Source organism: Anser cygnoides, chromosome 29, assembly GCF_040182565.1.
Source record: "Anser cygnoides isolate HZ-2024a breed goose chromosome 29, Taihu_goose_T2T_genome, whole genome shotgun sequence".
NCBI classification, from domain to species: Eukaryota; Metazoa; Chordata; class Aves; order Anseriformes; family Anatidae; genus Anser; species Anser cygnoides.
The window spans coordinates 2504332-2532285 of record NC_089901.1 but is presented as its reverse complement, the minus strand read 5'-3'; the positions used below and the strand labels follow the sequence as shown (position 1 = coordinate 2532285).

Genomic DNA, 27954 nt, shown 5'->3' with positions numbered 1-27954 from the left:
GTGGCGAAGGGCGCGGGGAACCGGAAAGTGCCGAGTGGTGGCGGAAAGAGCCGAAGCGCTGAGGGGCGCGGGCGAATCCATTGCGTTCCGGGCGGGGGGGACGTTCGCGGAGCTTGAAGCGCATTAAACAGCCTCGCTGCCGAGCCGAACCGTTTCCACTCCCCATTAGGCCGCTCACACACACCGAGAAATCCCCGGTGCTGCCCTCCGGGGGCGGGTACGGAGCTGGGGGGAGGGCTTTGGGAAGGGAAGCTTTCCCTTTGCACCCCCCGCCGTGCGCTGTGGGGGCGGCCAGCGGCGGCCGTGAGGAGACGGCGGCGGGCGTGAGGCGGCGGCGGGATGGTGGAGAAGGAGGAGGGCGGCCCCGGCGGCATCAGCGAGGAGGAGGCGGCGCAGTATGACCGCCAGATCCGGCTCTGGGGGCTGGAGGCGCAGAAGAGGTCGGGGGGGTGTGTGGGGAGGGGGCTGCAGCCTGGGAGGGGGTGGGGGTGAAGGGATTGTGGCCTGTGAGGGGCTCTGGGGAGGTTGGGGGGGTCTTATAGGGGATTTGGGGGGTTTTATGAGGCACTATGGCCTGTGAGGGGTCCTATAGGGGATTATGGGGGGGTTATGAGGGGATTGTGGCCTGTGAGGGGCTCTGGAGGAGGTTGGGGGGGTCTTATAGGGGATTTGGGGGGGGTTATGAGGCACTATGGCCTGTGAGGGGTCCTACAGGGGATTATGGGGGGGTTATGAGGGGATTGTGTCCTGTGAGGGGCTCTATAGGATCTTTGGGGGGCCCTGTTGGGGATCTGGGGGGTTTTATGAGGCACTATGTCCTGTGAGGGGTCCTGTAGGGGATTATGGGGGGGGTTTATGAGGGGATTATGTCCTGTGAGGGGTCCTAGAGGAGGTTGGGGGGGGTCCTATAGGGGTTTTTGTGGGTGGTTTATGAGGGGATTGTGGCCTGTAAAGGGTCCTAGAGGAGGTTGGGGGTCAAAAGGGGGTTTGGGAGGGGGGTTATGAGGCACTATGGCTTGTGAGGGGCTCTGTAGGGGATGGGGGGGTCCTAGTTGGGATGTGGGGGTTTGTGAGGGGATTGTGGCCTGCGAGGGGCTCTGTAGGAACTTTGGGGGGTCCTGTTGGGGATTTGTGGGGTCTGTGAGGGGATTGTGGCCTGTGAGGGGTCCTGTAGGTGGTTGGGGGTCTTATAGGGGATTTGGGGGAGTTTATGAGGGGATTCTGGCCTTTGAGGGGGTCCTATAGGGGACTTGTGGGGGTTATGAGGGGATTGTGGCCTGTGACGGGTCCTATAGGAGGTTGGGGGGTCCTGCAGGGGATTTGGGGGGGGGTTATGGGGCACTATGGCCTGTGAGGGGTGCTAGAGGAGGGTGGGGGGGTTTATGAGGGGATTTAGGGGGCTGATGGTGTCGCTATGGCCTACGAGGGGCCACAGCAGGAGTCCTGCAGGAGGTCTGTGAAGGGTCTGTAACATAAGGGGGTCGCCGTAGGGGCTTACGGGGTCCTGCGCCATGGCCGTATAGGATTTTGTGAGGGGATTTTCGGGCAGCCGGCCCGGATTCGAGTGACTTTTGGCTTTTTTTTTTTTGGATCCCACAGGCTGCGGGCGTCCCGCGTGCTGCTGGTGGGGCTGAAGGGGCTCGGGGCGGAGGTGGCCAAAAACCTCATCCTGGCCGGGGTCAAGGCGCTGACCCTGCTGGACCACCACCAGGTGAGCACGGACCCCTTCTGCCGGCCCGCTTTGGGGTCGAACCGTCCTTTTTGGGGGCTTCATCAGCTCTTTCTTGGGGAAAATCATCTTTTGGGGGGCTAAATGATCTTTTTTAGGGGTCGAATCTTCTTTTTGGGGTTGAATCATCTCTTTTTGGGGGTTGAATGGTCCTTTTTGAGGAAAATAATCTCCTTTTTGGGGGCGAAAGTGGCCTTTTTTGGGGCCGAATCATCCTTTTTTGTGGTCAAATGATCTTTTTGAGGGGTTAAATAATTTCTTTCTTGGGGAAAATCATATTTTTGGGGGTTAAATAATATTTTTGGGGGTTGGATTGTCTGTTTTGGGGGTTAAATAACCTTTTTGGGGTTGAATCATCTCTTTTTGGGGTTAAGAGGTCCTTTCGGGGCTTGAATGGTCCTTTTTGGGGAAAATAATCTCTTTGGGGGCGAAAGCGTCCCATTTTGGGGGAAAATAATCTCTTTTTGGGGGTTAAATTGTCTTTTTTTGGGGAAAGCGTCCTTTTTTGGGGTTAAATGCCCTTTTTTGGGGGGAAATGGTCTCTTTTTGGGGGAAATGTTTGTGGTTTTGTGGTTAAATAATTTTTGGGGGGGGTTAAGTAGTCTTTTTTGTGGGTGAATCGTTGATTTTTTGGGGACCCAATCTTTCTTTGCGGGGGAAAATAATCTTTTTGGCGGATTGAGTGGTCCTTTTGGGGGGGTTGAATGATCTTTTTTTGGGGGGGGGAAAAATCTCTTTTTGGGGGAGGAGGGTGAAGGGTCTCTTCTTCGGGCGGGCCGGGGCGTCCTGTTTTGGGGCAAAACCCTTCCGTTTCGGCACCCAAACCCGGTGCTTCCCGCGATCCGCCCACCGGGGGTTGTATTTTGGGGCCTCCTCGCCCCGATTCGGGTCTCGGCGCCGTCTCGAGGCTCTCAGCCGCCGCGTTTCCGCCCGTTTTTTCCCCGTTTTCTCCCCGTTTTAGGTCTCCGCGGAGGACACCGGGGCCCAGTTCCTCATCCCCGCTGGCTCCTTGGGGCGCAACCGCGCCGAGGCCTCGCTGGAGCGGGCGCAGAACCTCAACCCCATGGTGGCCGTCAAGGCCGACCCCGAGAGCGTGGAGAGCAAGCCCGAGGAGTTCTTCACCCACTTCGACGCCGTGAGAGCGTGAAAACGGGGCGAAAAAGGGAAAAATTGGGGTCGGGACGAAGCCCGAGGGATCGCGGCACGGCGCCGCCGCTGGAGGAGCGGAGCCCGAGGGCGGGGCCGTCCCGGGGACGCAGCCTGCTCGGTTTTTGCCCCCCCGGAATGATTTTTGTCCCCTTTAGGAAGGGTTTTCGCCCCTCTAGGAAAGATTTCCCCCCCCCCAGAAGGATTTTTCCCCCCTTTAGGAAGGATTCCCCCCCCCGGGAAGGTTTTTCCCCTCCTCTTGTCCCCCTGGGAAGGATTTTCACCCCCCGGGAAAGATTTTTCCCCTGTTCAGGAAGGTTTTTTGCCCCCCAGGAAGGTTTTTTGCCCCCCAGGAAGGTTTTTTGCCCCCCAGGAAGGTTTTTTGCCCCCCCAGGTGTGCCTGACGTGCTGCTCCCGGGACGTGATGCTGCGGGTCGACCAGATCTGCCACAAGCACGGCGTCAAGTTCTTCACCGGCGACGTCTTCGGCTACCACGGCTACATGTTCGCCGACCTGGGCGAGCATGAGTTCGTCGAGTGAGCCCCGGGCGGCCCCGATTTTGTCTTTTTTCACCCCAAATTCCACTCTCGGAAGCTCTGGTGTCCGAAAACTGCTAGTTTTTTTTTTTTTTGTTTTGTTGTTTGAACCCAGGAGAAAACCAAAGTGGCCAAAGCCAGCCCGGGCGTGGAGGACGGCCCCGACACCAAAAAAGCCAAGCTGGACCCCTCGGAGACCACCATGGTGAAGAAGGTGGGGAAGCCCGGCCGGGCTTTGAGGGGAAAACGGCCGATTTTGGGGCCGCCACCCCAAAAGGAGGGTTCGGGCTTTGTTTTTTTTTTTTTCACCCCAAAGCTGCCCAAATTTGGGCTTTTCGGGACGCCGGCGGCGTTACCGCCGCGCGGGGCCGCGTCCCGACCCGTCTCGTCCCCCAGCCCCTTGGGGCCGCCCCCCCCTCCCCAAAAAGACGCTTTTTCTCCTCAAATCCCCCTTCCCGCTCTCTCCCCCCTCGCAGCGCGTCCTCTTCTGCCCGCTGAAGGAGGCGCTGAGCGGCGCCGGGGCGGCCCTGAAGCGCGCCGCGCCCGATTATTTCCTCCTCCAAGGTGAGGCCGCGGCCCCCGACCCTAAAAAAAACCGACGCCCCGACGCCCCGTGAGGTGGGAAAAGCCCCGATTCGGAGGTTTTTTGCCCCGTTTCGCGGCAGTGCTGCTGCGGTTCCGCGCGGCCGAGGGCCGGGACCCGGTGCCCCAGCGCTACGCCGAGGACGCCGAGCGGCTGCTGCGGCACCGCGGGGCCGTGCTGCGGGAGCTGGGAGCCGGGGCCGAGGCGCTGCCGGACGCCTTCGTTAGGTCGGCCGCTTAATTAATTCATTAAGGGGGGGGGGTTAATGGATTAGGGAGGTCATTGGGGGTGGGGCTGGGGGAAATGGGGCCTGGGGGGGAGGGGGTTGGGGCTGGGGGGTTCCTGATGCCCCCCCCCAATCCTAATGGCCCTTCCCCAATCCTAATGACCCCCCGCCCAGGTCCTAATCCCGGCCCCCCCCCCCAGTCCTTACGGGGCCCCTACCGCCCCCAAAGTCCTAATGGGACCCCCCCCCAGTCCTTATGCCCCCCATCCTAATGGGTCCCCCAATCCCAGTGCCCCCCTGCAATATTGGCCCTCCCCCAATCCTAATGAGGCCCCCCCGGTCCCAATAATGGGGTGCCACCCCATAATGCCCCCCATGTCCCCCCCCCACCCTACAAGGCCCCCCACCCTATAACAGCCCCCCACACCCCAGTTTCCCTCCCCCTCACCCTATAATGCCCCCCACCCTATAACAGCCCCCACACCCCAATGTCCCCCCCTCACCCTATAATGCCCCCTCACCCTATAACAGCCCCCCACACCCCAATGTCCCCCCCACCCTATAATGCCCCCCTCACCCTATAACAGCCCCCCACACCCCAGTTTCCCTCCCCCTCACCCTATAAGGCCCCCCTCACCCTATAACAGCCCCCCACACCCCAGTTTCCCTCCCCCTCACCCTATAAGGCCCCCCCTCACCCTGTAATGCCCCCCACCCTATAACAGCCCCCCACACCCCAATGTCCCCCCTCACCCTATAATGCCCCCCTCACCCTATAACAGCCCCCCATGCCCTATAACGCCTCCCCCCTTAATCCCCCCCCCCACCAGCTTCTGCTTCTCCGAAATGGCCGCCGTCTGCGCCGTGGTGGGGGGCGTCCTCGGCCAGGGAGGTGGTCAAGGTAAGGAGGCGTTTGGGGGGGGGGGGCAAACTGTCCTGTGTGTGTGTCCCCGTCCCCCCCCCGAATAAAAATACCCCCCCGCTCGAGGGGGGGCGTTATTTTGTGTGTCCCCCCCGCCCTCGTTGTCCCCGCAGGCCCTGTCCCAGCGCGACCCCCCCCCCACAACAACTTCTTCTTCTTCGACGGCATCAAGGGCAGCGAAGGCGTGGTCGAAGCGCCTGGGCCCCCTCCCCGCCCCCCCCGGCTCCGTTTTGGGTCAATAAAACAGGTTTTGTTGGGTTGTTTGGTTCTTTTTTTTTTTATTTCCGCCTCTTATTTGTGTGTGGCCCCCCCCCCCCCCCCGGGGAAAAAAAAAAACCAAACCAAAAAATCTCCTTAAATCTCCTTTTATTGAAAAGAAAGGTACAAAAAAAGGGAACCCGGCATGTACAGCAGCCCCCCCTATACAATATACAGCCCCCCTTCATATATACACCCCCCTTTAATATACAGCCCCCGATTGTATATACACCCCCAAATCTGTACACCCCCCCAATATATACAGCCCCCCCCCCAAATATACACCCCCCTGTACAGCTCCAACATACACTATGTACAAACCACCACGGGTGGGGGGGGGCACAATTTCACGCCCCCCGGCCCCAATAAATAAATAAATAGAGTCGTGCCCCCCTTGCTGATGCGGGAGGGGGCACAGCGGGGTCCCCCCTCCCGCTGGGGTTGGGGGGGGGGGTTTAGGCTCAGTCGTGGTGCCGGGGGGCAGGTTGCAGAGGGCGCCCAGCAGCTGCGAGACCAGGCGGGAGACGTGGCCCCAGAAGGTGCCGCCGTGGCGCTGGGGGGCTGCGGGGCAACGTTTTGAGGCGGTTTAGGGGCTTTTCATCAGTTCTGATTCTTTTTTTTGGGGGGGGGGGGGGGCCCATCCGTGACCCCCCGATCCCACAAACCCCCCCCGATCCCACACCCCCCCTGATCCCCCCTACCCCATCCCCTCCTTGCAACCAACCTGGGGGGGGGCCACCGCCTGCGCCCCCCCCCCCCCACAACCCTAACCCCGCGGGGGGCGTCCCCAGGGCTTTATTTTGCGTGTCCCCCCCCCCCCCTTGTGTTAACCCCCCCCCCCCCTCACCTGCAGCTCGTAGGCCCGCTGGAAGGCATCGCCCAGGCTGCGCAGGCGGGCGCCCAGCTCCTGCTCCAAGCTGGGGGGGCCCCCGCAGCCCCCACCGCCGCGGGGGGGCCCCATCTGCTCCTGTTAACGAAGGGGGGGGCACAAATTAAAAAAAAAACAACATAATTAATTTTTAATTGGGGGGGGCGTTAAGGAACCCCCCACCGCCGCTTCCACTCACCGGGGGTGCCGGCCGCGGCCCAGCCGTGGGGGCTGAAGGCGATGGCGGGGGGGGGGGGCGCAGCTCAGGGGGCCCGGGGGGGCCGGCAGCGGTGATGCCCGGGGGGGGCGGCGGCGGCTCCCCCCCCCCCGGCAGCCCCGGGGTCCCGCAGGGCGGCTGCAGGGTCGCCGCCGCTCCCGTCCCGCAGCGCTCTGGCCATGGCGCCCGGGGGGCTGCGTGGGCTGCGGGAGACACAAATAGGAGGGGGGGGGGTTAGAAAACGGGGGGGGGGGCACACGGCAGTGACCCCCCCCCCTCCCCAAAATCCCCCCCCCCCTCGCTTTTCCCCTCTGCCCCCAGCAGGGGCCGCTGTGGCGGCGGGCGGTGTTTGTAAACAAACCGGCGGGTGCCCCCCCCCGCGTGACCGTGGGCACCCCCACGCCACCCCCCCCCCCCCCAGGGTGCCTCCCCCGCCCCTGGGGGGTCCCGCTGTAAATGGGGGGGGTCCCCACAGTTTAAAGGGGGGGCACGGTGTAAATAAGGGGGGGGTCCCGGTATAAATCCGGGGGGGGCACGGTGTAAATAAGGGGGGGTCCCGGTATAAATCCGGGGGGTCCCGGTGTAAATAAGGTGGGGGGGGGTCCCACGGTCCGGGGGGTCCCCGAGGTATTAAATGGGGGTCTGTAGGTCCGGGGGGGGGTTCCAGGGTTCGGGGGGGGTCCCACGGTCCCTAAAGGTTCTAAGGGGGGTCCCAGGGCTCCGGGGGGGGTCTCATGTTTTGGGGGGGTCCCACTGTTCCGGGGGGTCCCACGGCTCCGGGGGAAGGCAGGGTTCTGGGGGGTTCCCAGGGTTCCGTGGGGGGGTCCCAAGGTTCTGGGGGGGGTCCCAGGGTTCTGGGGGGTCCCAGGGTTCTGGGGGGTCCCAGGTTTTGGGGGGGGGGTCCCAAGGTTCTGGGGGTCCCACGGTAGTAAAGGGACTCCCGCGGTTCCTAAGGAGGGGGTCCCTGGTTTCAAGGGGGGTCCCAGGTTTAGGGGAGGGTTCTCAGGTTTTTTTTTGGGGGGGGGGGGGGGGGGGGGTCCCACGTTCCTAAAGCGGCTCCCTTGGTTCCGGGGGGGGGGGTCCTAGGTTTCTGGGGGGGGGGTCTCTGGTTTCGGGGGGTCCCAGGTTCCTAAAGGGGCTCCCGCGGTTCCGAGGGGGGTCCCAGATTTCTTGGGTGGGGGTCCCTGGTTCCGAGGGGGGGATCCTAGGTTTCTTGGGGGAGTGCGTCCCACTACTCGGGGGGGCTCCCACTACTCGGGGGGCTCCCACTACTCGGGGGGGCTCCCACTACTCGGGGGGGTCCCACTACTCGGGGGGGTCCCACTACTCGGGGGGCTCCCACTACTCGGGGGGGGCTCCCACTACTCGGGGGCTCCCACTACTCGGGGGGCTCCCACTACTCGGGGGGGCTCCCACTACTCGGGGGGGCTCCCACTACTCGGGGGGCTCCCACTACTCGGGGGGCTCCCACTACTCGGGGGGCTCCTACTACTCGGGGGGGGCTCCTACTACTCGGGGGGCTCTCGCTACTCGGGGGGGCTCCCACTACTCGGGGGGGCTCCCACTACTCGGGGGGGCTCCCACTACTCGGGGGGCTCCCACTACTCGGGGGGGCTCCCACGTTCCTAAAGGGCTCCCTCGCTTCCAAGGGGGGGGGGTCCCAGGCTTCCGGGGAGGGTCCCGCCTTTCCGGACGGGGGGAGGAGGGGGGTGTCCCGCGGGGTTAAAGGGAGGGGGGTCCCCTTGTGCCCCCCCCCCCCCACTCACCGCAGCCGCATGTAGCCGCGGGCAGGGCAGGGCAGGGCCGGGCGCTGCGCACGGCACCGGCTGCGGGGCGCGCTCTGGGGCAGCGCGCGCGCCGCGCTCAGCCCCGCCCCCCGCGGTGACGTCAGCAGGCCCCGCCCCCGGGCAAGTTCGGGCTTGTGCGGGGCGGCGGCGGCGGCGGGGATCCCCCGGGGGGGGGGGGGGGGAGGGGGGGGGGGGGGGGGGGGGGGGGGGGGGGGTTGTGGGGTGGGGGGGTTATGGGGGGGTTATGGGGGGTTGTGGGGTCGGGGGGTAAAGGGGGGCAGGTTTTTGGGGTGGGGGGGGTTATGGGGGGTTATGGGGGGTTATGGGGTCGGGGGGGTAAAGGGGGGCAGGTTTTGGGGTGCGGGGGGGGGGGTTATGGGGGGGTTATGGGGTCGGGGGGGTAAGGGGGGGTAAAGGGGGGGGCAGGTTTTTGGGGTGGGGGGGGTTATGGGGAGTTATGGGGGGGTTATGGGGTCGAGGGGGGGGTAAGGGGGGGCCAGGTTTTTGGGGTGGGGGGGGTTATGGGGGGTTATGGGGTCGGGGGGGGTAAAGGGGGCCAGGTTTTGGGGGTGGGGGGTTATGGGGGGGTTATGGGGTCGGGGGGGTAAGGGGGGGCCAGGTTTTTGGGGTGGGGGGGGGGTTATGGGGGGGGTGACGGGGTTGGGGGTGTAATGGGGGGTCAGGGAGCTTTTGGGGGTGCGGGAGGGTAAGGGGGGTTATGGGGGGGTATGGGGTGGGGGGCCAAGGGGCGGTTGTGGGGTGCGGGTGTAAGGAGAGGGGGTTTAGGGTGTAGGGGGGCAAGGGGGGGTCAGGGCTTTGGGGTGCGGGGGGTAAAGGGGGGGGTCACAGGGTTTTTGGGGTGCTGGGGGGCAGGGGGGTTATGGGGTGGGGGGTGTAAGGGGGGGAGAGGGGGTTTTATGGTGTAGGGGGGCGAGGGGGGGGTCAGGGTTTTGGGGTGCGGGGGGGGGGGGTAAAGGGGGGGGGTCACAGAGTTTTTGAGGTGCCGGGGGTTATGGGGCTTTATGGGGTGGGTGGGTAAAGGGGGAGTCAGGGATTTTTAGGGTGCGGGGGGGGGAGCAAGGGGGGTTATGGGGTGGGGGTGCAAAGGCGGGGGAGGGGGGTTTGGGGGTGCAGGGGGGTCCGGGGAGGGTAATGGGGGTTATAGGGGGGTTATGGGGTGGGGGGTAAAGGGGGGCGCAGGGAGTTTTGGGGTGCCGGGGGGGGGGTTAAGGGGTGGGGGGGGCTGCAAGGGAGGATTTTGGGGGTGCAAAGGGGGGTGCGGGGAGTTTTGGGGGGGGGGGGGTGGCCGCAGAGCGGGGCCGTTTTAGGGCCGGGGGCTCCTTGGGGAGGGCGAGGGGGGCGGGGTGGGCTCTGTCCCCCCCCCTCTGTGTTTGTGTCTGCGCCCCCCCCCCCGTCCCCCGTCCCCCCCCCCGTCCCCCCGGCCGCAGCCACTCAGCGGCGCCCCCCCCCGGTTTCCAGGGGAAGGTTTTTTTTTTGGGCTCCGCCGCCCCCCGGTAACAGCGGCCGGGGCCAACCAGGCGCCGCCGAGCCCCGGCGAATCGGCGCCCGCCTCCCCCGGCCTTACCGGGGCCGGACCCCGGCAACCCCCGGAACCCCCTGCGCCCGGGGTCCGGTTGCAGGGGGGACCCCAAAAGGCGCCGCTCCCCGCGCCCCCTCCCCTCCCGCCCCGGCCCGGCCGTGACCCCTGACCCCGCCCCCCCCCCGCCCGCGCGTGCCCCGCCGCTCACCCCGGCCCCGCCCCTCCCCCGGCTGCCCCGCGCCGCCGCGCTCCCATTGGACGGCGCCGCGGGCCGGATTAGCCAATCGGAAGCCGCGGCCCGCGCTGTATCCAGCCGGGCGCGCGAGGCCCGCGCTGCGCCCACGTGGGTGCAGCTGTGGGGCCCTATAGAGACCCCTATAGAGACCCCTATAGAGACCCCTATAGAGACCCCTATAGAGACCCCTATATGTGCCCTGTGGGTACCCCATGTGTGCCTGTACGTACCCCCATATATGCGCTACAGATACCCGATAGGTACCCCTATACGTGCCCTATAGGTGCCCCTAAGTGTACCCTATATGTACCCTATTGGTGCCCCTATTGGCGCCCCTATAGGTACTGCTATAGGCACCTCTGTACATCGGTGCCACTGCGGGTACAGCCCTAGGTGCAGCTGTAAGTAGGGCTATAGGTGCCCCTATAGGTACCGCTCTGGGTGCCGCTGTATGTGCCCCATAGTTACCCGCATTGGTGCCCTTATAGGTACTGCTGTAGGTACTGCCATGCGTCGGTACTGCTGAGGGTACAACCTTAGGTGCAGCTCTAAGGGTGGCTATAGGTACCGCTATGTCTACCCCTATGGGTACCTCTATAGGCACCTCTATAGGCACCATATATAGGTACTGCTGTGGGTACAACCCTCAGTGCAGCTCTAAGTATGGCTATAGGTGCCGCTGTCGGTATTGCTATGGGTACCTCTGTAGGTGTCCCTATAGGTACCGCTATAGGCACATCCATACATCGGTACCGCTGTGGGTGTGGCCATAGGTGCAGCTCTAAGTAAGGCTGTAGGTGCAGCTATAGGTACCGCTATGGCTCTCTCTATAGGTACCTCTATAGGCACGCCCCTACATAGGTACTGCCGTGGGTACAACCCTAGGTGTAGCTCTAACTGTGTCTATAGGTGCCCCTATAGGTACTGTTACGGCCGCATCTGTTCACATGGCTGCACACTCGTTTATAGGTCTGGCTATATGCACCGCTATAGGCAAAGCTATAGAAACCGCAGCGTACGCAGCTGTACGTGCAGTTCCCACGGTGGGTACAGCTATTACAGCTATAGGTGCACCTATAGGTGGGGCTGTCCTCACCGCTATAGGTACCAGTATGGGAACACCCCGAGGTGTAGCTACACGTGTGGCTACGGGTGCTGCTATAAGTACATCCATAGGTACTCTATAGATACATCTGTCGATACGGCTATGTATAGCACTATAGGTACTGCTATAGGTACCACTATAAGTATAGATATGGTTACAGTTATAGTTATAAGCATGTTTGTAGGTACATGGATGATTACTGCTATAGGTCCGGCATCCATAGGGATGCCTATACGTACACATATAGGTATGGCTATGGGGACTATAAAGAAGGCTATAGGTGGAGCTCTGGGCACTGCTGTGGAAACAGCTGTAGATACAAGTGCACCTATACATACAGCTATAGGTGCAGCTGTAGGTACTGCTGTGGGTGTATCCATAGGTGCAGTTGCGTGTGTGGCTATAGGTGCTGCTAAAGGTACGGCATCCGTAGGTGCACCTGTGGGTACCGCTATGGGGATGGCTATAGGCACCTCCCTACGTATGGCTGCAGATGTGCCTGGGGCCCTGCGGCTACGTCTCTGGGTGCCACTATAGGTACAGCTATAGGGGCGGCTGTAGGCACATTTATAGGTGCTGCTATGGTACGGCTATAGGCACATCCCAAGCACAGTTATAGACAAGTTTATAAGTATGTCCTTAAGTGCAGCAGTAACTATAGGTACGACTATTGGTACAGATATAGGCACAGCTATAGGTATGACTATAGGCACAGCTATAGCACATCCCGACCTGTAGGTACAGCTATAAGTACAGCTACAGGCACATCCCTGGCTATAGGCACGGCTATGGGTACGTCTGTAGGCACATCCTGACCTATAGGCATGGCTATAGGTATGTCTGTAGGTACATCCCTGGCTATAGGCACAGCCCTGGCTATAAGCTTGGCTATAGGTAAAGCTATAGGTACCTCTATAGGCACATTCATAGACACATCCCTGGCCGTAGGTATGGCTATAAGTACATCTATAGGCATGTTCCTGGCTATAAGCACGGCTATAGGTACAGCCTGGCCTATAGGTACACCTATAGGCAGGTCCATAGGCACATCCCTGGCTATAGGTACACCTATAGGCATGTCCCTAGCTATAGGTACCTGTAAAGGCCCATCCCTGGCTATAGGTAACCCCTATAGGTACCCCTATGGGTACCCCTCTAGGCTCAGCCCTGGCTATAGGTACGGCTATAGGTACCCTATAGGTACCCCTATAGGCCCATGCCTGGCTATAAGCTTGGCTACAGCCCCCCCCCCACGCCCCCGCCCCAGCCAATCACCGCACGCCGCCGCGGCCAGAGCCGCAGCTGCCATGGAGACAGCAGGGGGGCGGGGCCAGGAGGAAGCCACGCCCACGTAGGGGAGGGGGCGAGGGCGGGGAGGGGCCGGGGAGGGGCAGGAGAAGGGGAGGGAAGGGGGGGGGGCGGTGGGAGGGGGGATGGAGGGATATGGGGTCGGGGATAGAGGGACAGGGATATAGGGACGGGGGGATATGGGGTCGGGGATAGAGGGACGGGGATATGGGGACGGGGATATAGGGACGGGGGGATAGGGATATGGGGTCGGGGATATAGGGACGGGGATATAGGGACAGGGATATAGGGACAGGGAGATAGAGGGATATGGGGTCGGGGATATAGGGACGGGGATATAGGGACGGGGGGATAGGGATATGGGGTCGGGGATATAGGGACAGGGGGATAGAGGGATATGGGATCGGGGATATAGGGACAGGGATATAGGGACAGGGAGATAGAGGGATATGGGGTCGGGGATATAGGGACGGGGATATAGGGACGGGGGGATAGGGATATGGGGTCGGGGATATAGGGACAGGGGGATAGAGGGATATGGGATCGGGGATATAGGGACGGGGATATAGGGACGGGGGGATAGAGGGATATGGGGTCGGGGATATAGGGACGGGGATATAGGGACGGGGGGATAGGGATATGGGGTCGGGGATATAGGGACGGGGGGATAGAGGGTTATGGGGTCGGGGATATAGGGACAGGGGGATAGGGACGGGGGGATAGGGATATGGGGTCGGGGATATAGGGACGGGGGGATAGAGGGATATGGGGTCGGGGATATAGGGACGGGGATATAGGGACGGGGGGATAGAGGGATATGGGGTCGGGGATATAGGGACGGGGATATAGGGACGGGGGGATAGAGGGATATGGGGTCGGGGATATAGGGACGGGGATATAGGGACGGGGGGATAGAGGGATATGGGGTCGGGGATATAGGGACGGGGATATAGGGACGGGGGGATAGAGGGATATGGGGTCGGGGATATAGGGACAGGGGGATAGAGGGATATGGGGTCGGGGGATAGGGGGATAGAGGGACAGGGGGATATGGGGATGGGGGATATGGGGACAGGGGTATAGGGACATGGGTATAGGGACGGGGGATAGAGGGATATGGGGATGGGGATATAGGGACGGGGATGTGGGGACAGGGATATAGGGACAGGGGGATAGAGGGATATGGGGTCGTGGATATGGGGACAGGAATATAGGGACAGGGGGATAGAGGGTTATGGGGACGGGGATATAGGGACAAGGATATAGGGATGGGGGGATAGGGACAGGATATAGGGACAGGGGGATAGTGGGATATGGGGTTTGGGATATAGGGAAAGGGGGATATGGGGTCGGGGATATAGGGACGGGTATAGGGATGGGGGGATAGAGGGATATGGAGTCGGGGATATAGCGACAGGGGGATATGGGTACGGGGATATAGGGACAGGGCTATAGGGACAGGGGTATAGGGATGGGGGATAGAGGGATATGGGGACGGGGATATAGCGACAGGGGGATATGGGTACGGGGATATAGGGACAGGGGTATACTGACAGGGATAGAGGGATATGGGGATGGGGATATAGGGACAGGGGGATATGGGGACGGGGATATAGGGAGAGGGGTATAGGGACAGGGGGATATGGGGACGGGGGATATAGGGACAAGGATATGGGGACAGGGATATATGGACAGGGGAATATGGGGACGGGGGGATATAGGGATGGGGACATAGGAACAGGGATATAGGGACAGAGGGATATGGGGGCGGGGGGATATAGGGATGGGGATATAGGGACAGGGATATAGGGACAGGGGGATATGGGGAAGGGGGACAAAGTGATGGGGGGATATGGGGACGGGGGATATGGGGGCAGGGGATATAGGGACAGGGATATAGGAACAGGGGTATATGGGGACAGGGGGATATAGGGACAGGGATATAGGGAGAGGGAGATATGGGGATGGGGGATATAGGGACAGGAATATAGGGACAGGGATATAGGGACAGAGGTATAGGGATGGGGGTATATGGGGATTGGGGGATATGGGGACGGGGGGACATGGAGACAGGGTTATGGGGACAGGTGATAAAGGGATGGGAGATATTGGGATGGGGTATATAGGGACAGGGATATAGGGACAGGGATATAGGAACAGGGGGATATGGGGACGGGGTATTTAGGGACAGGAGGATATAGGGATGGGGATATAGGGACGGGGGATATGGGGACGAGGGGATATGGGGATGGGGGATATGGCGATGTGGGGTAGAGGGACGGGGGATATATGGATGAGGTATATAAGGACAGGGATATAGGGACAGGGGGATATGGGGACGGGGGATATATGGATGGGGTATATAGGCACATGGATATAGGGACAGGGATATGGGGATGGGGGGATATGGGGATGGGGATATAGGGATGGGGATATAGGGACAGGGATATAGGGATGGGGAGATATGGCAAGGGGGGGATATAGGGATGGGGATATAGGGACTGGGATATAGGGACAGAGGGATATAGGGATGGGGATATAGGGACAGGGGGATATGGGGACGGGGGATATAGGAATGGGAATATACAGACGGGGATATGGGGACGGAGGGATATAGGGGCAGGGATATAGGGACGGGGGGATATGGGGATGGGGGGATATAGGGATGGGGATATAGGGACAGAGATTTAGGGATGGGGGATATGGGGATGGGGGAAGATAGGGATGGGGCTATAGGGACAGGGATATAGGGAGAGGGATATAGGGACAGGATTATAGGGACAGGGGTATAGGGAGATGGAGACGGGGGTATAGGGATAGGGGAATATGGGGACGGGGATATAGGGATGGGGATATAGGGACAGGGATATAGGGACAGGGGATATGACGATGGGGGCATATAGGGATGGGGATATAGGGACAGGGAAATAGAGACAGAGGGGTATAGGGATAGGGATATAGGGACAGGGATATGGCCATGGGGGGATATAGGGACCAGGATATAGGGACAGGGATATAGGGACAGGGGTATAGGGAGATGGAGACAAGGGTTATAGGGACGGGGGATATGGGTATGGGGGATATAGGGTTGGGCATATAGGGACCGGGATATAGGGACAGGGGAATAGGGACCGGGATATATGGGGATGGTGGGATATGGGGATAGGTGGATATGGGGACAGGGGGATATGGGTACGGGGGGATATAGGGATGGGGGATATAGGGACAGGGATATAGGGACAGGGGGATAAAGGGACAGGGATAGAAGGATGGGGGGATATGGGGACGGGGGATATAGGGAGAGGGGTTAAAGGGACAGGGATAGAGGGACTGGGGATATGGAGAAGGGGGATAAAGGGATGGGGGGATATGGGAATGGGGGGATATGTGGACTGGGGGATATAGGGACAGGGGATATAGGGACAGGGATATAGGGACGGGGATACAGGGACAGGGGGATATGGGGATAGGGATTATAGGGATGGGGGATATAGAGACAGGGATATAGGGATATGGGTATAGGGGGATATAGGGACGGGTATATGGGGACAGGGGTACATGGGGACGGGGTATATGGGGACGGGGGTATATAGGGACAGGATAATACGGATATGGGGATATAGGGACTGGGTGGATATGGGGACGGGGCAAATGGGGACGGGGATATAGGGGCAGGGATATAGGGATATGGATATGGGGGATATAGGGGCAGGGATATAGGGATAGGTATATAGGGACAGGGAGATATGGGACAGGGGTATATGGGGTGGGGGGATATGGGGATGGGTGTATATAGGGACAGTGTAATAGGGATATGGGGATATAGGGACTGGGTGGCTATGGGACGGGGATATAGGGACAGGGATATAGGGATGGGGCATATGGGGAGGGGGACATAGGGACAGGGATATAGGGATATGGGGACGGGGGATATAGGGGCAGGGATACAGGGATAGCGATATAGGGACAGGGAGACATGGGGACAGATGAATATGGGGACAGCGGTATAGAAACAGGGGGATATAGGGAGCTCAGGTGTACCCAAAGACTTCCATTTGTTGCTCGTAGGAGGAGGCTCGTAGGGAATCCTAGAGTGCCTTGGGAGGCCTCTAGGTCAGAGGCCTCTTGCATGTGGGGTTGCGTAAAGGCTCCCCCAGGGAGTTCAGGTGTACCCAAAGGCTTCCGCTGAGAGCACTTTTTGATGGCAGAAAGTGGCACCGTACGTGTTTTTTCGGGTCTAACTCGGGTTCAGCTTCTTGTTGCTGTTAGGGTTATGTTTAGGGTTGTTAGGAAAGAGTGAAGACGCAGAGTCCTGTTGAGTGTGGGGTTGCGTAAAGGCTCCCCCAGGGAGTTCAGGTGTACCCAAAGGCTTCCGCTGAGAGCACTTTTTGATGGCAGAAAGTGGCACCGTACGTGTTTTTTCGGGTCTAACTCGGGTTCAGCTTCTTGTTCCGGTTAGGGTTATGTTTAGGGTTGTTAGGAAAGAGTGAAGACGCAGAGTCCTGTTGAGTGTGGGGTTGCGTAAAGGCTCCCCCAGGGAGTTCAGGTGTACCCAAAGGCTTCCGCTGAGAGCACTTTTTGATGGCAGAAAGTGGCACCGTACGTGTTTTTTCGGGTCTAACTCGGGTTCAGCTTCTTGTTGCTGTTAGGGTTATGTTTAGGGTTGTTAGGAAAGAGTGAAGACGCAGAGTCCTGTTGAGTGTGGGGTTGCGTAAAGGCTCCCCCAGGGAGTTCAGGTGTACCCAAAGGCTTCCGCTGAGAGCACTTTTTGATGGCAGAAAGTGGCACCGTACGTGTTTTTTCGGGTCTAACTCGGGTTCAGCTTCTTGTTGCGGTTAGGGTTATGTTTAGGGTTGTTAGGAAAGAGTGAAGACGCAGAGTCCTGTTGAGTGTGGGGTTGCGTAAAGGCTCCCCCAGGGAGTTCAGGTGTACCCAAAGGCTTCCGCTGAGAGCACTTTTTGATGGCAGAAAGTGGCACCGTATGTGTTTTTTCGGGTCTAACTCGGGTTCAGCTTCTTGTTGCGGTTAGGGTTATGTTTAGGGTTGTTAGGAAAGAGTGAAGACGCAGAGTCCTGTTGAGTGTGGGGTTGCGTAAAGGCTCCCCCAGGGAGTTCAGGTGTACCCAAAGGCTTCCGCTGAGAGCACTTTTTGATGGCAGAAAGTGGCACCGTACGTGTTTTTTCGGGTCTAACTCGGGTTCAGCTTCTTGTTGCGGTTAGGGTTATGTTTAGGGTTGTTAGGAAAGAGTGAAGACGCAGAGTCCTGTTGAGTGTGGGGTTGCGTAAAGGCTCCCCCAGGGAATTCAGGTGTACCCAAAGGCTACCGCTGAGAGCACTTTTTGATGGCAGAAAGTGGCACCGTACGTGTTTTTTCGGGTCTACCTCGGGTTCAGCTTCTTGTTGCGGTTAGGGTTATGTTTATGGTTGTTAGGAAAGAGTGAAGACGCAGAGTCCTGTTGAGTGTGGGGTTGCGTAAAGGCTCCCCCAGGGAGTTCAGGTGTACCCAAAGGCTTCCGCTGAGAGCACTTTTTGATGGCAGAAAGTGGCACCGTACGTGTTTTTTCGGGTCTAACTCGGGTTCAGCTTCTTGTTGCGGTTAGGGTTATGTTTAGGGTTGTTAGGAAAGAGTGAAGACGCAGAGTCCTGTTGAGTGTGGGGTTGCGTAAAGGCTCCCCCAGGGAGTTCAGGTGTACCCAAAGGCTTCCGCTGAGAGCACTTTTGGATGGCAGAAAGTGGCACCGTACGTGTTTTTTCGGGTCTAACTCGGGTTCAGCTTCTTGTTGCGGTTAGGGTTATGTTTAGGGTTGTTAGGAAAGAGTGAAGACGCAGAGTCCTGTTGAGTGTGGGGTTGCGTAAAGGCTCCCCCAGGGAGTTCAGGTGTACCCAAAGGCTTCCGCTGAGAGCACTTTTTGATGGCAGAAAGTGGCACCGTACGTGTTTTTTCGGGTCTAACTCGGGTTCAGCTTCTTGTTGCGGTTAGGGTTATGTTTAGGGTTGTTAGGAAAGAGTGAAGACGCAGAGTCCTGTTGAGTGTGGGGTTGCGTAAAGGCTCCCCCAGGGAGTTCAGGTGTACCCAAAGGCTTCCGCTGAGAGCACTTTTTGATGGCAGAAAGTGGCACCGTACGTGTTTTTTCGGGTCTAACTCGGGTTCAGCTTCTTGTTGCGGTTAGGGTTATGTTTAGGGTTGTTAGGAAAGAGTGAAGACGCAGAGTCCTGTTGAGTGTGGGGTTGCGTAAAGGCTCCCCCAGGGAGTTCAGGTGTACCCAAAGGCTTCCGCTGAGAGCACTTTTTGATGGCAGAAAGTGGCACCGTACGTGTTTTTTCGGGTCTAACTCGGGTTCAGCTTCTTGTTGCGGTTAGGGTTATGTTTAGGGTTGTTAGGAAAGAGTGAAGACGCAGAGTCCTGTTGAGTGTGGGGTTGCGTAAAGGCTCCCCCAGGGAGTTCAGGTGTACCCAAAGGCTTCCGCTGAGAGCACTTTTTGATGGCAGAAAGTGGCACCGTACGTGTTTTTTCGGGTCTAACTCGGGTTCAGCTTCTTGTTGCGGTTAGGGTTATGTTTAGGGTTGTTAGGAAAGAGTGAAGACGCAGAGTCCTGTTGAGTGTGGGGTTGCGTAAAGGCTCCCCCAGGGAGTTCAGGTGTACCCAAAGGCTTCCGCTGAGAGCACTTTTTGATGGCAGAAAGTGGCACCGTACGTGTTTTTTCGGGTCTAACTCGGGTTCAGCTTCTTGTTGCGGTTAGGGTTATGTTTAGGGTTGTTAGGAAAGAGTGAAGACGCAGAGTCCTGTTGAGTGTGGGGTTGCGTAAAGGCTCCCCCAGGGAGTTCAGGTGTACCCAAAGGCTTCCGCTGAGAGCACTTTTTGATGGCAGAAAGTGGCACCGTACGTGTTTTTTCGGGTCTAACTCGGGTTCAGCTTCTTGTTGCGGTTAGGGTTATGTTTAGGGTTGTTAGGAAAGAGTGAAGACGCAGAGTCCTGTTGAGTGTGGGGTTGCGTAAAGGCTCCCCCAGGGAGTTCAGGTGTACCCAAAGGCTTCCGCTGAGAGCACTTTTTGATGGCAGAAAGTGGCACCGTACGTGTTTTTTCGGGTCTAACTCGGGTTCAGCTTCTTGTTGCGGTTAGGGTTATGTTTAGGGTTGTTAGGAAAGAGTGAAGACGCAGAGTCCTGTTGAGTGTGGGGTTGCGTAAAGGCTCCCCCAGGGAGTTCAGGTGTACCCAAAGGCTTCCGCTGAGAGCACTTTTTGATGGCAGAAAGTGGCACCGTACGTGTTTTTTCGGGTCTAACTCGGGTTCAGCTTCTTGTTGCGGTTAGGGTTATGTTTAGGGTTGTTAGGAAAGAGTGAAGACGCAGAGTCCTGTTGAGTGTGGGGTTGCGTAAAGGCTCCCCCAGGGAGTTCAGGTGTACCCAAAGGCTTCCGCTGAGAGCACTTTTTGATGGCAGAAAGTGGCACCGTACGTGTTTTTTCGGGTCTAACTCGGGTTCAGCTTCTTGTTGCGGTTAGGGTTATGTTTAGGGTTGTTAGGAAAGAGTGAAGACGCAGAGTCCTGTTGAGTGTGGGGTTGCGTAAAGGCTCCCCCAGGGAGTTCAGGTGTACCCAAAGGCTTCCGCTGAGAGCACTTTTGGATGGCAGAAAGTGGCACCGTACGTGTTTTTTCGGGTCTAACTCGGGTTCAGCTTCTTGTTGCGGTTAGGGTTATGTTTAGGGTTGTTAGGAAAGAGTGAAGACGCAGAGTCCTGTTGAGTGTGGGGTTGCGTAAAGGCTCCCCCAGGGAGTTCAGGTGTACCCAAAGGCTTCCGCTGAGAGCACTTTTTGATGGCAGAAAGTGGCACCGTACGTGTTTTTTCGGGTCTAACTCGGGTTCAGCTTCTTGTTGCGGTTAGGGTTATGTTTAGGGTTGTTAGGAAAGAGTGAAGACGCAGAGTCCTGTTGAGTGTGGGGTTGCGTAAAGGCTCCCCCAGGGAGTTCAGGTGTACCCAAAGGCTTCCGCTGAGAGCACTTTTTGATGGCAGAAAGTGGCACCGTACGTGTTTTTTCGGGTCTAACTCGGGTTCAGCTTCTTGTTGCGGTTAGGGTTATGTTTAGGGTTGTTAGGAAAGAGTGAAGACGCAGAGTCCTGTTGAGTGTGGGGTTGCGTAAAGGCTCCCCCAGGGAGTTCAGGTGTACCCAAAGGCTTCCGCTGAGAGCACTTTTTGATGGCAGAAAGTGGCACCGTACGTGTTTTTTCGGGTCTAACTCGGGTTCAGCTTCTTGTTGCGGTTAGGGTTATGTTTAGGGTTGTTAGGAAAGAGTGAAGACGCAGAGTCCTGTTGAGTGTGGGGTTGCGTAAAGGCTCCCCCAGGGAGTTCAGGTGTACCCAAAGGCTTCCGCTGAGAGCACTTTTTGATGGCAGAAAGTGGCACCGTACGTGTTTTTTCGGGTCTAACTCGGGTTCAGCTTCTTGTTGCGGTTAGGGTTATGTTTAGGGTTGTTAGGAAAGAGTGAAGACGCAGAGTCCTGTTGAGTGTGGGGTTGCGTAAAGGCTCCCCCAGGGAGTTCAGGTGTACCCAAAGGCTTCCGCTGAGAGCACTTTTTGATGGCAGAAAGTGGCACCGTACGTGTTTTTTCGGGTCTAACTCGGGTTCAGCTTCTTGTTGCGGTTAGGGTTATGTTTAGGGTTGTTAGGAAAGAGTGAAGACGCAGAGTCCTGTTGAGTGTGGGGTTGCGTAAAGGCTCCCCCAGGGAGTTCAGGTGTACCCAAAGGCTTCCGCTGAGAGCACTTTTTGATGGCAGAAAGTGGCACCGTACGTGTTTTTTCGGGTCTAACTCGGGTTCAGCTTCTTGTTGCGGTTAGGGTTATGTTTAGGGTTGTTAGGAAAGAGTGAAGACGCAGAGTCCTGTTGAGTGTGGGGTTGCGTAAAGGCTCCCCCAGGGAGTTCAGGTGTACCCAAAGGCTTCCGCTGAGAGCACTTTTTGATGGCAGAAAGTGGCACCGTACGTGTTTTTTCGGGTCTAACTCGGGTTCAGCTTCTTGTTGCGGTTAGGGTTATGTTTAGGGTTGTTAGGAAAGAGTGAAGACGCAGAGTCCTGTTGAGTGTGGGGTTGCGTAAAGGCTCCCCCAGGGAGTTCAGGTGTACCCAAAGGCTTCCGCTGAGAGCACTTTTTGATGGCAGAAAGTGGCACCGTACGTGTTTTTTCGGGTCTAACTCGGGTTCAGCTTCTTGTTGCGGTTAGGGTTATGTTTAGGGTTGTTAGGAAAGAGTGAAGACGCAGAGTCCTGTTGAGTGTGGGGTTGCGTAAAGGCTCCCCCAGGGAGTTCAGGTGTACCCAAAGGCTTCCGCTGAGAGCACTTTTTGATGGCAGAAAGTGGCACCGTACGTGTTTTTTCGGGTCTAACTCGGGTTCAGCTTCTTGTTGCGGTTAGGGTTATGTTTAGGGTTGTTAGGAAAGAGTGAAGACGCAGAGTCCTGTTGAGTGTGGGGTTGCGTAAAGGCTCCCCCAGGGAGTTCAGGTGTACCCAAAGGCTTCCGCTGAGAGCACTTTTTGATGGCAGAAAGTGGCACCGTACGTGTTTTTTCGGGTCTAACTCGGGTTCAGCTTCTTGTTGCGGTTAGGGTTATGTTTAGGGTTGTTAGGAAAGAGTGAAGACGCAGAGTCCTGTTGAGTGTGGGGTTGCGTAAAGGCTCCCCCAGGGAGTTCAGGTGTACCCAAAGGCTTCCGCTGAGAGCACTTTTTGATGGCAGAAAGTGGCACCGTACGTGTTTTTTCGGGTCTAACTCGGGTTCAGCTTCTTGTTGCGGTTAGGGTTATGTTTAGGGTTGTTAGGAAAGAGTGAAGACGCAGAGTCCTGTTGAGTGTGGGGTTGCGTAAAGGCTCCCCCAGGGAGTTCAGGTGTACCCAAAGGCTTCCGCTGAGAGCACTTTTTGATGGCAGAAAGTGGCACCGTACGTGTTTTTTCGGGTCTAACTCGGGTTCAGCTTCTTGTTGCGGTTAGGGTTATGTTTAGGGTTGTTAGGAAAGAGTGAAGACGCAGAGTCCTGTTGAGTGTGGGGTTGCGTAAAGGCTCCCCCAGGGAGTTCAGGTGTACCCAAAGGCTTCCGCTGAGAGCACTTTTTGATGGCAGAAAGTGGCACCGTACGTGTTTTTTCGGGTCTAACTCGGGTTCAGCTTCTTGTTGCGGTTAGGGTTATGTTTAGGGTTGTTAGGAAAGAGTGAAGACGCAGAGTCCTGTTGAGTGTGGGGTTGCGTAAAGGCTCCCCCAGGGAGTTCAGGTGTACCCAAAGGCTTCCGCTGAGAGCACTTTTTGATGGCAGAAAGTGGCACCGTACGTGTTTTTTCGGGTCTAACTCGGGTTCAGCTTCTTGTTGCGGTTAGGGTTATGTTTAGGGTTGTTAGGAAAGAGTGAAGACGCAGAGTCCTGTTGAGTGTGGGGTTGCGTAAAGGCTCCCCCAGGGAGTTCAGGTGTACCCAAAGGCTTCCGCTGAGAGCACTTTTTGATGGCAGAAAGTGGCACCGTACGTGTTTTTTCGGGTCTAACTCGGGTTCAGCTTCTTGTTGCGGTTAGGGTTATGTTTAGGGTTGTTAGGAAAGAGTGAAGACGCAGAGTCCTGTTGAGTGTGGGGTTGCGTAAAGGCTCCCCCAGGGAGTTCAGGTGTACCCAAAGGCTTCCGCTGAGAGCACTTTTTGATGGCAGAAAGTGGCACCGTACGTGTTTTTTCGGGTCTAACTCGGGTTCAGCTTCTTGTTGCGGTTAGGGTTATGTTTAGGGTTGTTAGGAAAGAGTGAAGACGCAGAGTCCTGTTGAGTGTGGGGTTGCGTAAAGGCTCCCCCAGGGAGTTCAGGTGTACCCAAAGGCTTCCGCTGAGAGCACTTTTTGATGGCAGAAAGTGGCACCGTACGTGTTTTTTCGGGTCTAACTCGGGTTCAGCTTCTTGTTGCGGTTAGGGTTATGTTTAGGGTTGTTAGGAAAGAGTGAAGACGCAGAGTCCTGTTGAGTGTGGGGTTGCGTAAAGGCTCCCCCAGGGAGTTCAGGTGTACCCAAAGGCTTCCGCTGAGAGCACTTTTTGATGGCAGAAAGTGGCACCGTACGTGTTTTTTCGGGTCTAACTCGGGTTCAGCTTCTTGTTGCGGTTAGGGTTATGTTTAGGGTTGTTAGGAAAGAGTGAAGACGCAGAGTCCTGTTGAGTGTGGGGTTGCGTAAAGGCTCCCCCAGGGAGTTCAGGTGTACCCAAAGGCTTCCGCTGAGAGCACTTTTTGATGGCAGAAAGTGGCACCGTACGTGTTTTTTCGGGTCTAACTCGGGTTCAGCTTCTTGTTGCGGTTAGGGTTATGTTTAGGGTTGTTAGGAAAGAGTGAAGACGCAGAGTCCTGTTGAGTGTGGGGTTGCGTAAAGGCTCCCCCAGGGAGTTCAGGTGTACCCAAAGGCTTCCGCTGAGAGCACTTTTTGATGGCAGAAAGTGGCACCGTACGTGTTTTTTCGGGTCTAACTCGGGTTCAGCTTCTTGTTGCGGTTAGGGTTATGTTTAGGGTTGTTAGGAAAGAGTGAAGACGCAGAGTCCTGTTGAGTGTGGGGTTGCGTAAAGGCTCCCCCAGGGAGTTCAGGTGTACCCAAAGGCTTCCGCTGAGAGCACTTTTTGATGGCAGAAAGTGGCACCGTACGTGTTTTTTCGGGTCTAACTCGGGTTCAGCTTCTTGTTGCGGTTAGGGTTATGTTTAGGGTTGTTAGGAAAGAGTGAAGACGCAGAGTCCTGTTGAGTGTGGGGTTGCGTAAAGGCTCCCCCAGGGAGTTCAGGTGTACCCAAAGGCTTCCGCTGAGAGCACTTTTTGATGGCAGAAAGTGGCACCGTACGTGTTTTTTCGGGTCTAACTCGGGTTCAGCTTCTTGTTGCGGTTAGGGTTATGTTTAGGGTTGTTAGGAAAGAGTGAAGACGCAGAGTCCTGTTGAGTGTGGGGTTGCGTAAAGGCTCCCCCAGGGAGTTCAGGTGTACCCAAAGGCTTCCGCTGAGAGCACTTTTTGATGGCAGAAAGTGGCACCGTACGTGTTTTTTCGGGTCTAACTCGGGTTCAGCTTCTTGTTGCGGTTAGGGTTATGTTTAGGGTTGTTAGGAAAGAGTGAAGACGCAGAGTCCTGTTGAGTGTGGGGTTGCGTAAAGGCTCCCCCAGGGAGTTCAGGTGTACCCAAAGGCTTCCGCTGAGAGCACTTTTTGATGGCAGAAAGTGGCACCGTACGTGTTTTTTCGGGTCTAACTCGGGTTCAGCTTCTTGTTGCGGTTAGGGTTATGTTTAGGGTTGTTAGGAAAGAGTGAAGACGCAGAGTCCTGTTGAGTGTGGGGTTGCGTAAAGGCTCCCCCAGGGAGTTCAGGTGTACCCAAAGGCTTCCGCTGAGAGCACTTTTTGATGGCAGAAAGTGGCACCGTACGTGTTTTTTCGGGTCTAACTCGGGTTCAGCTTCTTGTTGCGGTTAGGGTTATGTTTAGGGTTGTTAGGAAAGAGTGAAGACGCAGAGTCCTGTTGAGTGTGGGGTTGCGTAAAGGCTCCCCCAGGGAGTTCAGGTGTACCCAAAGGCTTCCGCTGAGAGCACTTTTTGATGGCAGAAAGTGGCACCGTACGTGTTTTTTCGGGTCTAACTCGGGTTCAGCTTCTTGTTGCGGTTAGGGTTATGTTTAGGGTTGTTAGGAAAGAGTGAAGACGCAGAGTCCTGTTGAGTGTGGGGTTGCGTAAAGGCTCCCCCAGGGAGTTCAGGTGTACCCAAAGGCTTCCGCTGAGAGCACTTTTTGATGGCAGAAAGTGGCACCGTACGTGTTTTTTCGGGTCTAACTCGGGTTCAGCTTCTTGTTGCGGTTAGGGTTATGTTTAGGGTTGTTAGGAAAGAGTGAAGACGCAGAGTCCTGTTGAGTGTGGGGTTGCGTAAAGGCTCCCCCAGGGAGTTCAGGTGTACCCAAAGGCTTCCGCTGAGAGCACTTTTTGATGGCAGAAAGTGGCACCGTACGTGTTTTTTCGGGTCTAACTCGGGTTCAGCTTCTTGTTGCGGTTAGGGTTATGTTTAGGGTTGTTAGGAAAGAGTGAAGACGCAGAGTCCTGTTGAGTGTGGGGTTGCGTAAAGGCTCCCCCAGGGAGTTCAGGTGTACCCAAAGGCTTCCGCTGAGAGCACTTTTTGATGGCAGAAAGTGGCACCGTACGTGTTTTTTCGGGTCTAACTCGGGTTCAGCTTCTTGTTGCGGTTAGGGTTATGTTTAGGGTTGTTAGGAAAGAGTGAAGACGCAGAGTCCTGTTGAGTGTGGGGTTGCGTAAAGGCTCCCCCAGGGAGTTCAGGTGTACCCAAAGGCTTCCGCTGAGAGCACTTTTTGATGGCAGAAAGTGGCACCGTACGTGTTTTTTCGGGTCTAACTCGGGTTCAGCTTCTTGTTGCGGTTAGGGTTATGTTTAGGGTTGTTAGGAAAGAGTGAAGACGCAGAGTCCTGTTGAGTGTGGGGTTGCGTAAAGGCTCCCCCAGGGAGTTCAGGTGTACCCAAAGGCTTCCGCTGAGAGCACTTTTTGATGGCAGAAAGTGGCACCGTACGTGTTTTTTCGGGTCTAACTCGGGTTCAGCTTCTTGTTGCGGTTAGGGTTATGTTTAGGGTTGTTAGGAAAGAGTGAAGACGCAGAGTCCTGTTGAGTGTGGGGTTGCGTAAAGGCTCCCCCAGGGAGTTCAGGTGTACCCAAAGGCTTCCGCTGAGAGCACTTTTTGATGGCAGAAAGTGGCACCGTACGTGTTTTTTCGGGTCTAACTCGGGTTCAGCTTCTTGTTGCGGTTAGGGTTATGTTTAGGGTTGTTAGGAAAGAGTGAAGACGCAGAGTCCTGTTGAGTGTGGGGTTGCGTAAAGGCTCCCCCAGGGAGTTCAGGTGTACCCAAAGGCTTCCGCTGAGAGCACTTTTTGATGGCAGAAAGTGGCACCGTACGTGTTTTTTCGGGTCTAACTCGGGTTCAGCTTCTTGTTGCGGTTAGGGTTATGTTTAGGGTTGTTAGGAAAGAGTGAAGACGCAGAGTCCTGTTGAGTGTGGGGTTGCGTAAAGGCTCCCCCAGGGAGTTCAGGTGTACCCAAAGGCTTCCGCTGAGAGCACTTTTTGATGGCAGAAAGTGGCACCGTACGTGTTTTTTCGGGTCTAACTCGGGTTCAGCTTCTTGTTGCGGTTAGGGTTATGTTTAGGGTTGTTAGGAAAGAGTGAAGACGCAGAGTCCTGTTGAGTGTGGGGTTGCGTAAAGGCTCCCCCAGGGAGTTCAGGTGTACCCAAAGGCTTCCGCTGAGAGCACTTTTTGATGGCAGAAAGTGGCACCGTACGTGTTTTTTCGGGTCTAACTCGGGTTCAGCTTCTTGTTGCGGTTAGGGTTATGTTTAGGGTTGTTAGGAAAGAGTGAAGACGCAGAGTCCTGTTGAGTGTGGGGTTGCGTAAAGGCTCCCCCAGGGAGTTCAGGTGTACCCAAAGGCTTCCGCTGAGAGCACTTTTTGATGGCAGAAAGTGGCACCGTACGTGTTTTTTCGGGTCTAACTCGGGTTCAGCTTCTTGTTGCGGTTAGGGTTATGTTTAGGGTTGTTAGGAAAGAGTGAAGACGCAGAGTCCTGTTGAGTGTGGGGTTGCGTAAAGGCTCCCCCAGGGAGTTCAGGTGTACCCAAAGGCTTCCGCTGAGAGCACTTTTTGATGGCAGAAAGTGGCACCGTACGTGTTTTTTCGGGTCTAACTCGGGTTCAGCTTCTTGTTGCGGTTAGGGTTATGTTTAGGGTTGTTAGGAAAGAGTGAAGACGCAGAGTCCTGTTGAGTGTGGGGTTGCGTAAAGGCTCCCCCAGGGAGTTCAGGTGTACCCAAAGGCTTCCGCTGAGAGCACTTTTTGATGGCAGAAAGTGGCACCGTACGTGTTTTTTCGGGTCTAACTCGGGTTCAGCTTCTTGTTGCGGTTAGGGTTATGTTTAGGGTTGTTAGGAAAGAGTGAAGACGCAGAGTCCTGTTGAGTGTGGGGTTGCGTAAAGGCTCCCCCAGGGAGTTCAGGTGTACCCAAAGGCTTCCGCTGAGAGCACTTTTTGATGGCAGAAAGTGGCACCGTACGTGTTTTTTCGGGTCTAACTCGGGTTCAGCTTCTTGTTGCGGTTAGGGTTATGTTTAGGGTTGTTAGGAAAGAGTGAAGACGCAGAGTCCTGTTGAGTGTGGGGTTGCGTAAAGGCTCCCCCAGGGAGTTCAGGTGTACCCAAAGGCTTCCGCTGAGAGCACTTTTTGATGGCAGAAAGTGGCACCGTACGTGTTTTTTCGGGTCTAACTCGGGTTCAGCTTCTTGTTGCGGTTAGGGTTATGTTTAGGGTTGTTAGGAAAGAGTGAAGACGCAGAGTCCTGTTGAGTGTGGGGTTGCGTAAAGGCTCCCCCAGGGAGTTCAGGTGTACCCAAAGGCTTCCGCTGAGAGCACTTTTTGATGGCAGAAAGTGGCACCGTACGTGTTTTTTCGGGTCTAACTCGGGTTCAGCTTCTTGTTGCGGTTAGGGTTATGTTTAGGG

At 57.0% G+C, this 27954-nt stretch overlaps 2 protein-coding genes across 3 annotated transcripts in view; one reads left to right on the top strand and one right to left on the bottom strand.

Annotated features, from left to right (window-relative positions):
• ZC3H4 (zinc finger CCCH-type containing 4) overlaps positions 1-27954 on the bottom strand; it is an 89048-nt gene that overhangs the window by 12109 nt on the left and 48985 nt on the right.
• Positions 65-5205, top strand: SAE1 (SUMO1 activating enzyme subunit 1). Of its 2 annotated transcripts, none has more exons than XM_066984806.1 (8): positions 65-440; positions 1600-1711; positions 2691-2864; positions 3270-3413; positions 3528-3626; positions 3889-3976; positions 4054-4222; positions 5052-5205. In XM_066984806.1, the coding sequence occupies exons 1-8, from the start codon at positions 340-342 to the stop codon at positions 5188-5190; spliced, it is 1026 nt and encodes a 341-aa protein (XP_066840907.1). In that variant the 5' UTR covers positions 65-339; the 3' UTR covers positions 5191-5205. The 2 variants fall into 2 exon arrangements, with proteins under 2 accessions (XP_066840907.1, XP_066840908.1); XM_066984807.1 differs by having other exon boundaries at positions 88-440; positions 4078-4222.